At 38.9% G+C, this 14,068-nt stretch overlaps 1 protein-coding gene across 1 annotated transcript in view; it reads left to right on the top strand.

The window, feature by feature from the left end:
- Positions 1-14,068, top strand: part of Adgrg4 (adhesion G protein-coupled receptor G4) — a 113,751-nt gene that overhangs the window by 34,752 nt on the left and 64,931 nt on the right. The window contains exons 3-5 of the mRNA XM_087202093.1: positions 62-6,049; positions 10,571-10,665; positions 12,499-12,563. Coding sequence (XP_087058219.1) covers positions 62-6,049; positions 10,571-10,665; positions 12,499-12,563 — 6,148 coding nt within the window. The remainder of the gene's footprint in view (positions 1-61; positions 6,050-10,570; positions 10,666-12,498; positions 12,564-14,068) is intronic.

Below are 14,068 nucleotides of genomic sequence, written 5' to 3'. Positions count from 1 at the left end.
AATAATTAGCTCTTATTTCTAACACTGAGTCCAGATTAACACACCCTTTCTGATTTTTCAGTTGTTTCAGAAAATATGACAGTTCAAGAAATGAGTACAACTTTGTCACACCAAATAGAGTTGACAACTCCTTCCCAAGTTACTGGACTAAAACCACAAAAGACTCTACATTACTCTACTGTGAAGTCTAAAAGCATGCCTGTATTTGCAACTGATTATATGACTATATTATATTCCAATACAACATTACCACCTTCGGAAACAACTACATCAAAAATTTTAAGAACATCTATAGCTAAAACAGATACTTCCGCAGGAGGTGCTTTATCTACTTCAGCAGCCACAACCCTGCCTACCCAGAATACATCCATATGCAATGCCACTGATTCCATGAAAATGACTAAATCTCCATCTTCAGAAATCACAAGGACAACAAAAACAGTGGAAGCCGTGGCCACTAAGACCTTTCATCCAAGTATAGCTACTAATTTCCTTTCCACATCTGGATTTACCAAGAATTCAATTGCATCCCAAACTTCAGTGATTGAAACTCATTCAGTCATTATGAAGACAACATCTTTATTTTCAAGTATTGAGTCAACATCCATGTCTACAGCATCTTGGCCCAAACACAAATCTACTGATATTGCAGCACTTCCTATCTCCACATCTGGACAAGAGTTTCTTGTGTCTTCAGCTGCTGGGACTGTACCTCGGTCCACAGTAGGAGGGACTTCAGCTAAAAGTACCAGCATTAGGACTACATCAGCATTCACACCCAAGCCACTGCTTATCTCCACAACTACTTCTGTGGATTCTGTATTTCCTAGAAATGAGACAGCATCTACCTTGGGAACAATTGACAAGGCAATACCATTTACAATTCATTCAGTGATGCCTACTGAGACCATGCCTGCCCTAATTACAGCAGAAACAGAATTGACATCTATAAACTTCCAGAATGTCTCTTCATTCCATGTGGAGGATGCCATATCTACCTTTATGCCGCAAGAGACCTCTTCTATGGCCCTTTCTCTCATGACATCCTTTCCAAATCCTGGAACTCAGAGTGGACAGTCGGGCACTGATGCTGAGAGTTCACATACAACCTTAACTCCTGGAATCACACTTGGACCTGCAGTGACTGAAACTATGCCCTCCCTCACACTCACAGGGCCAGTTTATACCCAGAATACACCCACAGCTGGTGACCACATGTTCACTCTGATTTCCACTCTATCAGCTTCCACATCTGAGGCATTTGAATCAGGCCCCACATCTTTAACTGACGAAACTGCCCATTGGTTTTCCTCCAAGGAGACAGCATGGACTTCTAGGTCAGGCCAGACTCTGCTGACATCTATTAATACAACTACCATACTTACATTTGTGCCTAATGAAAATGTCACGCCAGCACTCTATGGGAATACTACTAACACAGAAAATTCATCCAAAACTACTAATCTTGTCACCCCACCAGAATCATCCATGGAAAACAAGGCTATCACTAGCACTGATGCTACTGCAGTCAGATATACATCAACTCTATCCAAACTGACATCTCCATGGCTTGCTAATTTCTCCACCATTTCTGGAACCACATCTGTAACTAATCTGCCTGAATTTAAACCCACCACCTTACTAAAAACCATCCCTGTACCCATGATAGCTGCAAATGAACTTCCTTCAACACCAAGGGAGACAGTTGTCTCACCAGTAGATATAGTATCTACCCTTGCTGACATTAAATTGAATTTTTCTACTGAAGAGAGCACTTCTGAGACTAAACACAGAGAAACAGATGGTACAAGTGTATTTGGTGATACAACAGCCCCTGCACCGAAGTCAGCAACAACACAAAGATTCAATGGTACTATGACAACTAAAGAAACATCTTCCCTTCATCTTAAAGGAAAATCAACTATAGCAGCAGTGTCTGAGGTTTCTTTGTTTTCGACAGTGCTGGAACTGACAGATGAATCACAAACAGTGACAGCTTCTGTCACAGTTTCCCCTTTCACCAGTGTAGAAAAATTGACTATTTCATTGAACAATAAAACTGCAACTACTGAGGTAGAAGGGAGTTTGCTTTCAACATTGATGAAAACCACACCTACGTGTTCATACAATGGAACTACAGAAATCTTTAATTTGACCCACACCTATATAGCACACCGGACTTCAGAGACACCCGAGGGGCATACAGCTCTATCTCCCACTCCTGAGAGTACCCAGACATTCATTGAACCCCTGTATACTTCCACCACAAGGATAATAGGAACCCCTACAGACAGAACAGCTATGTCCTTGTCTTCTGGTATCTTGCCACCAAAGACTGCAGATATTCATTCACCAGCCAGCCCTATGCCTATTACTCAAACGTTCTCACTGCCAGTTACTGTCTCGCCTGTCGCCTCCATAGTGGTGTCTGATGAAACTAAGGTGATTACACCTAACCATTCTGCATTGGCCAAGGATTTTTCCACATCTCTCCCCTCAAATGTTTCAAATCTGTCATCAGCTACAATGACTACAGCATTGGTGCCACCATCGAATCAAACAGCTTCTATGACCATTGATACCATGCCTACACCTACAGATTCATTTCATACCACTTCAGAGGCCACAATGATCTCTACAACAATGACACCCATGGCAGTTCTCTCTCAGACAGAAACTGTAGTCCCCTCACTGAGATCCGTCATTCCTGTTACAAGTAAGACTAAGGCCACCCTTCCTTCCACCTCAGCTGACACAGTAACTCTATCCACACACACTCTTGTTTGCTCAAAACCAGCTCCTGACAACATTCCTATTGTGTCTTCTACTCATGCGATCTCAACTATATCTACACCAGTAGCAACTCAACCCATATCACAAGTGGAGGAAATGTCTACCTTTGCTCTTAGCTTTCCGTTTACTTTCAGTGTCAGTGGAGATGTTGTTAGTTTGGGTACTGGCACCACAGATATCTCTAATGTTGCTGAGACCATACCTTTGCACACCTCTGCCAAGAAACGTACTGCCTCAGTAGATGTCCACATTTCTCAGTCTTCCACACATTTTGTAAACATGTCAGCCTCCACCCAATTAGTGAATGGCATCTCTACCTTATCTTCTGACAAAGAGCAGATGACTATCCCACTGGGAGAAACCTCTAGAACTTTGGCGATGACAGAGATATCCCCATCAAAAAATTCTTTTATTTCCTATTCCCAGAGTACTTCATCTTTGGAAATGACTGATTCAGGAATTTCTGAGACCACAAAAGTTTCCAGCCACCAAACACATTCACCTTCAGAGATTCCACTTGGAACTCCAACTGATAGGAATTCAACTTTATCTACCACTTCCAGGAGCATCCAGACTACACCTACCTTGACTTCAAGTAACACAGGAGATGTTCACATCTCAGAGATGTCTAACAGCCTTGGGAAAACAACATTCCCTTCACAATCTCTGACAAGAACTACCTTTTTGCCTCCTGAAAAGGAAAGTACAAATGTCCTTTCAATATGTACTCCCAGGACTGTGGGAATGATAGTAAATTCCTCCTCTGTGACTCGCCAGGATGCTTCCTTTGTAGATACCACAACTTCCAGGACAACCAGAATATCAAATCCCGAGTTCATCAACACAACTCTTTCACAGTTCTCTTCACTTAAGACTCAACCTGAGGTGACTTCAATTGCCTCTTCCATTTCAGAAAGCATACAAAGTTTCCCTAAGTCCTTGTCTCCTTCCACAACTGGACCATCCAATGCCAATTTTACAGTTCCCTCTATTGATGGGATCACTACAGCCCTTTCTGTTCCAAATGTACCTACACTTCTTGGGGAAACACATACGACAATGTCAATTCCAATTCCCCAAACGTCGCCATTTCCAGTTAATGTCACTGCATTCACCTCCAAAAAAGTTTCTGCTCCTTTCACAATACTAATGACTAAATCTTCCAAAACAACATACCCAGGTTGTTTGAAAAGTTCTTCGATAGCCACTTCTGGACCTATGTCTGATATAGCTTCAATTTCAGTTAGCGACTCTACTTTCTCAACTGCAGCAGTTTCTTCTGACACTTCCACAACAGTTGAGTCTTTTTCTATTTTATTGTCTCCAACTACCCCTAGGACTACTATGACTGCACAAACGTCTACATTGAATGTCACACTTGTGACATATAGTGGGCTGACTTCAAAAAGCATGGTGGTTTCCTCTGCTTTCGCTACTTCAGAAATGACAGAAGTGCCCTCCAGGATCACTCCTACATCTGTTTCCTCTCCAACAGAGACAACTTTTCTGTCCATGAAAACCATTCCAACCACTATTATGGCTGGGACAGTGACTTCAGTTGTAGACAGAGCTGCCTCTTCTTTACTCAGCTCTAAGAACACTGAAGCTATTTCCTCCATTCCAAAGGCCACCCTTTTTCCATCATTATCAACAACTCAGCAATCACCACAAGAAGATGAGTCCATCCCTCTGGGAGTATTACCCGGGATTACTAACAGCTCCCTATCTACTGTGAGCAATGCTAGAGTGACAGCTCTCACAAATACTTATTTTAGAACTCCTGTCCCCAAAACAGTGCTTTCATCTACTCCTTCAGATAATCATCATACTTCCTTGAATGTTCAGGTTTCCCCATCTTGGACTAACTTTACAAGCACACCTGGACCTACAGAAAGTATAAAAGCTTCCACCACTTACCTTTCCTCTAAAACACGAAAGATGATTTCTTTGTCAGAAAATACTTCCTTAACAGCTGAGTTCACGAAAAGCACCACATCTAAGGATATTCCTGTTTTATACCCTTCATTGACCCCATCCAGTGAAACTACACCCTCTTTGACATCACTTCTTCCTTCACCTCGTGGTACTGAAACCAAGTTTTCTACTCCAAAGATTTCTCCTACATCCCAAGTGGTTGGATTTCCAGTTATGGGAACAAGACTCACATCAAGTAACACCCAGTCTTTGCTTGTGACTTCCTGGAACACACATAGAGCTGAAGATTCTCAGTTTCCACTTTCCACCATGACTCACATGCCTACACCCAACAAGATGGAAACAGAGACTCTACACCCTGTTCCTGGGTTTTTGTCAACGTTTGCAGCCTCTCAGACTAGTCTAGTCTCTAGAGATGCTACGGCAGCATCATCCAGTCCCACATCAGGAATTTTTCCTACCTTCGGGATTTCTGAGAGCCCTTCATTATCAACATCTTTAAGGGCTATCCCTACTAGTTGGCCTGATATTAAGCACACATTTGAGAAAACAACCGCATCTGTAATTCCTGGGACTACACTCCCACCAAATCCTCCTCTAATCCCCAAGACCACCACTTCACCCATGCTGACTTGTATTTTATCTAGTCTTCCATCAGGTCTCCCCCTGACAACAGTATCTAATGCTCCTAATGTTGTAACATCCTCTATGGTAGAGGTGTCAAAGTCCACATTTCCTACTTCTGACATGATCTCAGCATATACATTCACTAACTTTACAACACTACCATCTGCTACTGGAAACACCATACTCACCAAAATCACTCCTACACCTACACTAGGAAGTATCACTACTGGCTCCCCAACTTCTCTCCCTATGTCTACAAAAATCACAGATAACAGCATGTACATTCTCACATCCCCTGAGATAGCCTCCAGAACTACTATGATGGACAATTCCAGGACTGTGTTTCAATCTCCATCCTTTAGTAGAATGAGTATATCACCTTCTACAACTGATCACAGTGTATCTTTTGGTTCCACGCTTCTACCTAGTCCTACAAAAATATCTGCATGGAGTAAAATCCCAGATACATCAGCTTCTCCTACTTTAATTCTTCCCAAGTCCACACTGGACTCTCTTATAAATATAACCACGACTACATCTACCACTACTGGAACCTCATTTCCATTCATATCCACAGGATTGGCACATTCTTCTAAAGCTGTTGTGTCCTCTATTGAGACAACTTGGCCAGACTCTATGTTTTCCTTTCTAACTACAGAAGCATTGACCTCATCAATTGCCGGTGAGTCCATAGGTACTGTTCCTTTATTCGAATATTTGAACAATGGGCCATGTGTTCTCCAAGGGTCAGTTCTCTGAAGGCAGAGAAGCATGAAGAAAGGTCCAGGTGTTTCTTGTCTTCTTGGGACACTTGGTACAATGAATACCTTGTTCAAACTCAGAATTCCATAGCTTTGTTCCCTATGTTTATTGAAGCATAATTGAAATATATGTTTTCACTCAGTATGACATTTCTAAGCCTCTTTCCTAGTTTTGTCTCCAAGTCCTGACTCTGCCTCTGCCTACGTGAACACAGATAAGGAACATCACTGTGACCCAGAAAGAGAATCATATGACATTAGGTCTAAACATGTTTACCACACGTGAGGAAACAGGAAATATCCTATCCTGACTTTTTTGTTGTACTAAGGGTTGAACCTAGGGCTTTTATACTAAACTATATCCCCAGCCTCTTTAAAACAAAATTTCAAGACAGGATCTCACTAAATCGGGGAGGACTCTAATATATGATCCTCCTGCCTCAGCCTCCCACAATGGTGGGATTACAGAAGTGTGCTACCATGTCCAACTCTGTCATTTGAATTCCTCTTATGTAGGTCTCAGCCTTCACCACTCTGTCCATCCAGCTGGCTGGGAATACTTTGTTTTTCCCCATTAACTTTATTGGTACATTTTAGGTATACAATACAGTTACATTCATCATTGGGATCTTGTACCATTACATGAGTCTCTTGGTTCTTATTTTTTTTCCCCTTCCCTTGCCCTCCCTTCACACCCTCGACCCGTCCCTATTTGCAAACACCTTGTTTCCATTTTTTGCCTCTTCTCATATTTTTTCCTTTCCCTTTTTTCCCTTCCCCTACCCCTCCCAATTCCCCTGCTCTTTTAGACCTTTTCTTCCTGTTACACAATATCAATTATACAATTTTTAAATTACAGTATTAAGATCTAGGAGATATTACCACAGATTACAGAATTTAAAAGGATATAGAAAGCATATTAGAAAAATCTTTTTGGAAATAAATTTGACAACTTCTAAGAAGTACCTTGGAAGACAAATTAATGAAACTAACTCTGGAGGAAATATAAAATTTGAATAGCACCTATTAAAGAAATTATATTCCTAGCTTGAAAACCTACCTACATGACAACAGCAGGCTCATAAACATTTTAACTGATAAATTATATCAAACAATTAAAGCAGAAAAAAGAAGGAACACTTCTCCCCTCATTTTAGGAACTCAACATTGTGCTAATCCTAAAACTGGATAGAGATAATAGAAGAAAAAAGTGTGAACATAGATAGAAATTTGTTTAACAAAACAAACTATTAGAAGTCAGATCTGGCAGGATGTAGAAAGTGGTTTTGTTATAGGGATGGCAGTGTTGGTTCAGCATTGGAAGATCCTCTCCCGAAAGTCATCATTTTAACAGAGGAAAGGAAAAAGCCATATGATCCTGTCACTAGTTGGAGAAAAAGTATTGGACTAAATTCTACAGCTGTTCATGGTAAAAGCTACCAGGAAACTAGAAGTAGAACAGAAACTTCTCAACAAATTAAAGACATGTACTCCATACTTCTAGCGAGAACACCTTGTATGAATGGACAAGATACAATGCTTTCTCCTTAAGGTGGGGAACAAGGGCAGATATGCTTACTCTTCATCTGTCCATTAAACTTTGAAACCTAGTCCCCACCACAATAGTCTGTCAATAAAATGACACAACTAGGATAGAATTGGCATGGCAGAAGCAAAATCTTTATATTAGATGAAATGATCATCTATAGAGAAAATACTAAGAAATCTCTAGGAGCCCCTAGAACTTGTACTTGAATTTAGCAGGATTAGAAAACACAAGGTATATATAAAAATTCAGGTCTGTGTATACTTGCTATAAATGAAGAATTGGATATGGAAATTTAAATGTTATGTAGGAGTACAAAGGACCTAGAAAAGTTAAAAACAAAAACAAAAACAGTGTTGGAAGACATTTAGTACCTAATTTTAAGACTTCTTCTAAAGCTAGAGTAATCAAGGCTTTGTTGGTGTAAGGAAAGACATATAGATCATTGGAATAAAACAGAGAATCTAGAAATAGAACCACACATATATGGTCCACTGAGTTTTGAAAGATTATTTAACATTAGCATTTTATAGAATATAAACTCAATTCAAGAGCTGAGGAAGAGATAGTGTTTTCAGCAAATGGCACTAGAACACCTGGTATCCATATATAAAAAATTAACCTCAACCCTTGTTTTCCATACATGAAAATAACTTGAAGGGATCTATGAACCTAAATAAGAAAGCCTAAAAGTATGAAACTTTAAGAAGGAATTATAAGGGAAAATATTTATGAATTCAGGGTAAGCAAGAACTACCTAGGATACAAAAGACATGATGTATAAAAGAAAAATTGATAAATGAGATTCCATCAATATTTAGAACTTTAAATGACATCATTAAAATGAAAAGTAGTCCTTAAACAGACCATATTTACAATGCATATAACCTATGAGCAGAATATATAAAGAATTCTTAGAGCTCATTAATAGACAACCCAATTAAAATGTAGACATAAGAAGATGATAAATAGCCAGTGTAGCACAAGGAATGGTGTGCAACTCTAGAATCAGAAAAATACTAATCAGTATAATAACAAGATTGAATTATACACTCATTAGGGAGGTGAAGTCAAAAGTTTTAAAAGCTTTGTCATGACTTTTTCTTTTTGTTGGATTCTCCCCCTTTGCTTTTAATTTGTCACGCCCAGTGGATTCATTCTGCTGGGTTTCCTGGGGTTGTGATCCTCATTGTCTTTTCCTAGAGTATTGTCTAAAATTTTTTGGAGTACCGGTTTGGTATTCATGATGTTCCTGAGGTGCTCTTTATCATGAAAGTATCTTATTTCTCCATCCATTTTGAAAGATAGTTTTGCAGGGTACATCAATCTGGGTTGGAGGCTGTTTTTCTTTAGGGCTTGATATACATCACTCCAAGCTCTTCTTGCCTTGAGGGTTTGCATTGAGAAATCTGCTGTGATTCTGATGGGCTTTCCTTTGTATTTGGTTTGTTTCTTTTCTCTCACTGCTTGTAGAATTTTGTTCTTCCGTTGGATTTCTGGAATCCTAACTATTATATGCCTATGTGTAGATTTTTTTTGATTAAGACTAGCTGGAGTCCTATATGGCTCCCTTATCTGTATGTCAAGTTCTTTTCCCCCCTTGGGAAGTTTTCTGACATCACTTCTGTGAAGAGGTTTTTTATGTCATCTGAACTCTCTCTTCTTTCTTCATTGACACCAATCAGTCTTATGTTATTCTTCTTTGCATCATCTAGCAGCTGCTGGATTGATTTCTCATGTTCCCTTACAATTTTAAAGCAATTTTTCTTTTCCTCCTCACTAATTGCAATCTTATCTTCTATATGTGAAATTCTATCCTCACATTGGTTCATTCTGCTGCGCAGACTTTCGATGGAGTTTTTAATCTCTTGGAAATCTGTTTGTATCTGTTTTATGGATTCCATGTGTTTCCTATGTTGGGATTCCATCATGTTCCTCAGCTCCTCTATTTTTTTTATCTGTGTCCTCTCTAGATTTATTGATCATGTCTTGCACCATGAGCAAAATCTTTGCTGTTATCTGAGTAATTATTTCTGATTTCCTTTTTCCCAGATCCTCTTTTGTTGCCAATTCAGGGGTCCAGGTGGTTGAGTATCAGAGTGTTCCATCTTGTTTCCCTTTGGGGTTGCTGTAGGTGATCCAGAAGTCTGTTTTTGAGGCTTGTTTATGTGTTTTCTCATTTCCACTGGAGGGGGTCGTGCTTCTGGCACCAATGCGGCTCACCTTCTCTGCCCTAGGAGCTTGGGATGGCAGCGGGGGAGCTTCCTTCTGGGTGCTGGGACTGGCTGAGCTTCTCTGCCCTAGGAGCCTGGGATAGAGGCGGGGAGCTTCCTTCCGCGTCTGGCCGGGAATACTTATCCATGGTCAGGGAGTATTTGGCTTCAATATTGTTCAAAGTTTGAATGTTCCTGCAACTTTTAACATTCCAAAATAAAAATATTGTAGGATATGTATGAGCAAGAGGGACATAAGGAAGGAAAACCCCGAAGCTGAAAGGATGCCACAGGAAGAAAACAAACAACAAACAAACCCTAGTTATTTTCTCAGGACAAATGGTCTTGAGAGATAATGTTCAATTTGGCCATTGAATGGACTGGGAATCTATTGGCCAATGAAAGTGGATAATTTGGGTGATTATAGCACATCCATCAACTGTGCAGAAATCAGGAAAATGCCTAAATAATTATAACAAAAATGAGATGGTAACATCTTCTTTTACTTTTGGATACAGAGCCCAAAGTGCTGGTTTTTGAACTTGGAGTTGAACAAAGTTTAAGAATGAGAAATCATTGTTTTACTTTCTTTACATGGAGAGCAGTTTTGATCAAATGTACAAAAGTCAAATTTCTTGAACTAAATAAATAAAATTAACCTCCTTTTCTTTTTTCCTCCTTATCTTTAATTACAGTTTCCTTCTACAATATTGAAATGAGCTTCTCTGTCTTTGATGAAGAGTCAAGGGTCCCTATTACCAGTGTTATACACGAATTTGTGAAAAATTGGGTAAAATACTATTTTGAATATTTATGGTACATGTAAATATATGTGACAAACACTGAGTAGCTTGAAACTAAACCTTACTTTCCTTTTACTGATAATCCATTTCACAAATAACTAATTTTGATTTTTTTCACTGCAAATCTATCTGTAAGCAACACTGGGAGGATCTATGCAAACTCTCCTTCACAGTGCCAATGTTGAGAGCTTTTATGAAATGTTATTTTCATTTGTTTAGATCTGTACATTTCTCTCCATTGACATAAATTGTGAGTCTTTGCTCAATTTTCCTATTTGGGGAAAATAGAAGAGCAATGATAACATCTATGTCACTGTATTTAAGTATCTTTGCCTTCTGCATTTAAACTTTTCTCTCTTTCCAACAAAATGAGTATTTTATTTATCCTTATGTTTCTTTCTGATAATAAGACTAATATATACATTCCATAAAAATTCAGATGCTGACATCTAAAACTCTTTTTTTGTGGTGCTGGGGATTGACCTCAGGTCTTTGTGCATGTTAGGCAGGTGATTTACTGCTGAGCTACATCTTCAGCCCTTAACCATGAATCTTTGAGCATATTCATAGTGGTAAATATAGATCATGCCTCATATATTTTAACAGATGCATAGGATTTCACTATATGGTTGTAACATAGTGTTTTGAGTTTTTTCAAATTTAGACATCCACTGGTAGACATTTAGTTTGCTTCTATTTTAAAACAATTCTGAAAATAGTGCCCTTACAATAAATTTAGGGGCACTTCTTGAGTATTTCTATAGGATAAATTCTTAGAATAGGAATTGCTGGATCAAAAGTTATAAAAGTTTTACATTTTGAATATCTCAATATTATGCTAGGTGAAAGCATACAGACTTAAAAATCATATATTATATTATTGTTAATAGAATATATCCTAGAATGGACAGATCCACAGAAATGGAAAGCAGGTCAGTGGTTATTAGGGAATAGGAGTGGGATGGGGAGAAATTACTTAATGGGTATGGGATATTTTATGAGATATGAAAAAGCCTGAAAGTAAAGAGAAGCGGTAGGCGCACAACATTGTAAGTACACTAAGTGTCACTGAAGTATAGACATCAAGATTAATTTTACGTTATGTGAATTTCACCTCAAAGAAAAACAGGAAAATAGCATTATCATTAAATGGTCTCCCAGAGAAGATTACCAACTTACACCTTTCATCTAACAGTGAATGATCATATTGGTTTCCTCTCTCCCCATCAGTACTTATTTTCACGTATATGAAACATGATTATAAGTGCTCAAAAATGCATGAGTATATCAGTCTGCTCGGGCTGCCTTACAAAGATATCCCAGTCTGGGTGGCTTGATCAACAGACATTTATTTTCCCACAGTTCTGGTAGGTAGAAATCCAGGATAAAGATGCTGGCAGGGTTGGATTTCTGATGAGATCTCTCTCCTTGGCTTGCATATGGCCACCTTTTCATTGTGTACTCATGTGGTATTTCTCTGCATATGCATCTCTGGTCTTCTCTTATAAGAACACTAGTTGTATTGAATTAGGGCTGTAGCTGTATGGTCTCATTTAATTTTAATTACCTCCCTAATGACCCTATCACCCAAATACAATCAGATTGTAGGTTAGAGCATCAATATTACAATTTGGGGGGGGAAATAGTTCAGCCTATAGCAATGGGCAAAATATAAACTGAAACACAGAGTGGAACACCGAAATGTTGAGCCAGCTGAAATAATGAATGCTGTTTAATGACCATATTGTCCCAGGTGACTTTGGTTAAAATAGAAGAGTGGGAATATGGAAATTGATTTTCTTTTTTCTTTTCTTTTGCAGTTGAATTTTATATTTGAGGACAGTGAATTTTGTCTTGCTAATCTAGCTGTCCAAGTTAAAAGCAGGTATGTGAATAACATCTTGTATGGGTTGAAGGGCAATTTGAGGGTATTCCAGGTCCCTTCCTATCCAGAGGAGATTTCCTTTCTTTATGCCTGAGATTTACGGATTGCCACACTTGTAGCTGCACCTTCTTTTCTGAGTATAAATTCACTTTGGAATGAGGAAGAGATTTGTGTTATTACTGTAGGGCATCAAGCCAATGGAAGGGAAAAGAAAAGGAAAGAGGAAGCAGTGAAATTAGACTGAGTTATCTCTAATGCTTTTTTAATTTCTAAAGTTTCATAATTCTGTGACTTTAAAAAAATCATGCCCTAGCTGGGGGTGGTGCCATGTGTTTGTAATCCCAGTACTCTGGGAGGCTGAGGCAGGAGAATCAATCGAAAGTTCTAGCCCAGCCTGGGCAATTTAGTGAGATCTTGTCTCAAAATTTTAAAAAATAATAGAGAATTGGGGAATGTAAGTCAGTGTGAAGGCTCTGGGTTCAATCTCCAGTACTGCAGGGGGGGCATACTTTTAAGGGACAGAATGCTATAGATGGCCAATGCATGAGGATTTATAGAACCTTTTATTTTTGAACAATGCACTTTTGGGAATTGGAAACTCCAAAGGGAACTTGAAATGTTTAATGTGAGGAATGTCAACTACTCCAAGACTTGCTTGGGACACACATTTTGAGAGGTGATTGCAGTGAAATGGGTAAGCCCCGAGTAGTATCTTGTAAAGCAGGGCAAAGACAATTGGTTACCTAAGAAATACTTCCTCTGCTCTTGCCTGCACATATACTGAAGTCCATTTTCTTGTTTTGGCCTTACATGGCAAAAGCAAAAACAAAAAACAAAAACCAGAGAGGAAGCTTTCCTGTTTCTACTAATAAGGGTACTAATACCATTCACAAAGGCTTCACTGTCATGACCCAATTACCTACCAAAGGCCACACCTTCTACTGTCATCTCCTTGGGGATTAGGCTTCAGCATAGGAATTCTGAGTGGACACAAAAATTCAGTCCACAACACATATTAAAAGAAAATTTGAGATATGCGGGGTGTACAATATTCTCTTTAAAATTGTCCATTGTTTTTACTAATGGCAGCAACAATTGTAAAATCTTAGAGCTTTACAGAAATATAAGACATGGATAGGGAAAAAGTCTCTGAAAATGTACCTTTCCCAGCCCTTCAAGGATTCCGGTATAGGGCTGGGGATGTGACTCAGTGGTGGAACCCTTGGCTAGCATTGTGAGGCCCTGGGTTCAATCTCTAGCCCCACAAATGTCTCCTGTGATAGCTTGTTTTACATACTCCTCTAGATTTTTTTCATGCATTTATTAAGAGAATGGGATTCTACTCTATATACTGTTTAACAGTATATAAATTATAAAGCTCTTGGTTTATAATCATATACATCTTTTTAGGCCAATACATATAAATCCAGCTCACTAATTTTAATTGTAAATACTCATTTTTACAGCTATGATATGATATATTTATTCAATTATCTAGTGAGCAA

The sequence above is a fragment of the Heterocephalus glaber genome, unplaced genomic scaffold (assembly GCF_053883595.1).
Source record: "Heterocephalus glaber isolate CG9 unplaced genomic scaffold, H.glaber_assembly_v1.0 deba00001764, whole genome shotgun sequence".
Classification (NCBI taxonomy): Eukaryota; Metazoa; Chordata; class Mammalia; order Rodentia; family Bathyergidae; genus Heterocephalus; species Heterocephalus glaber.
This window is presented reverse-complemented; position numbering and strand designations above follow the sequence as displayed.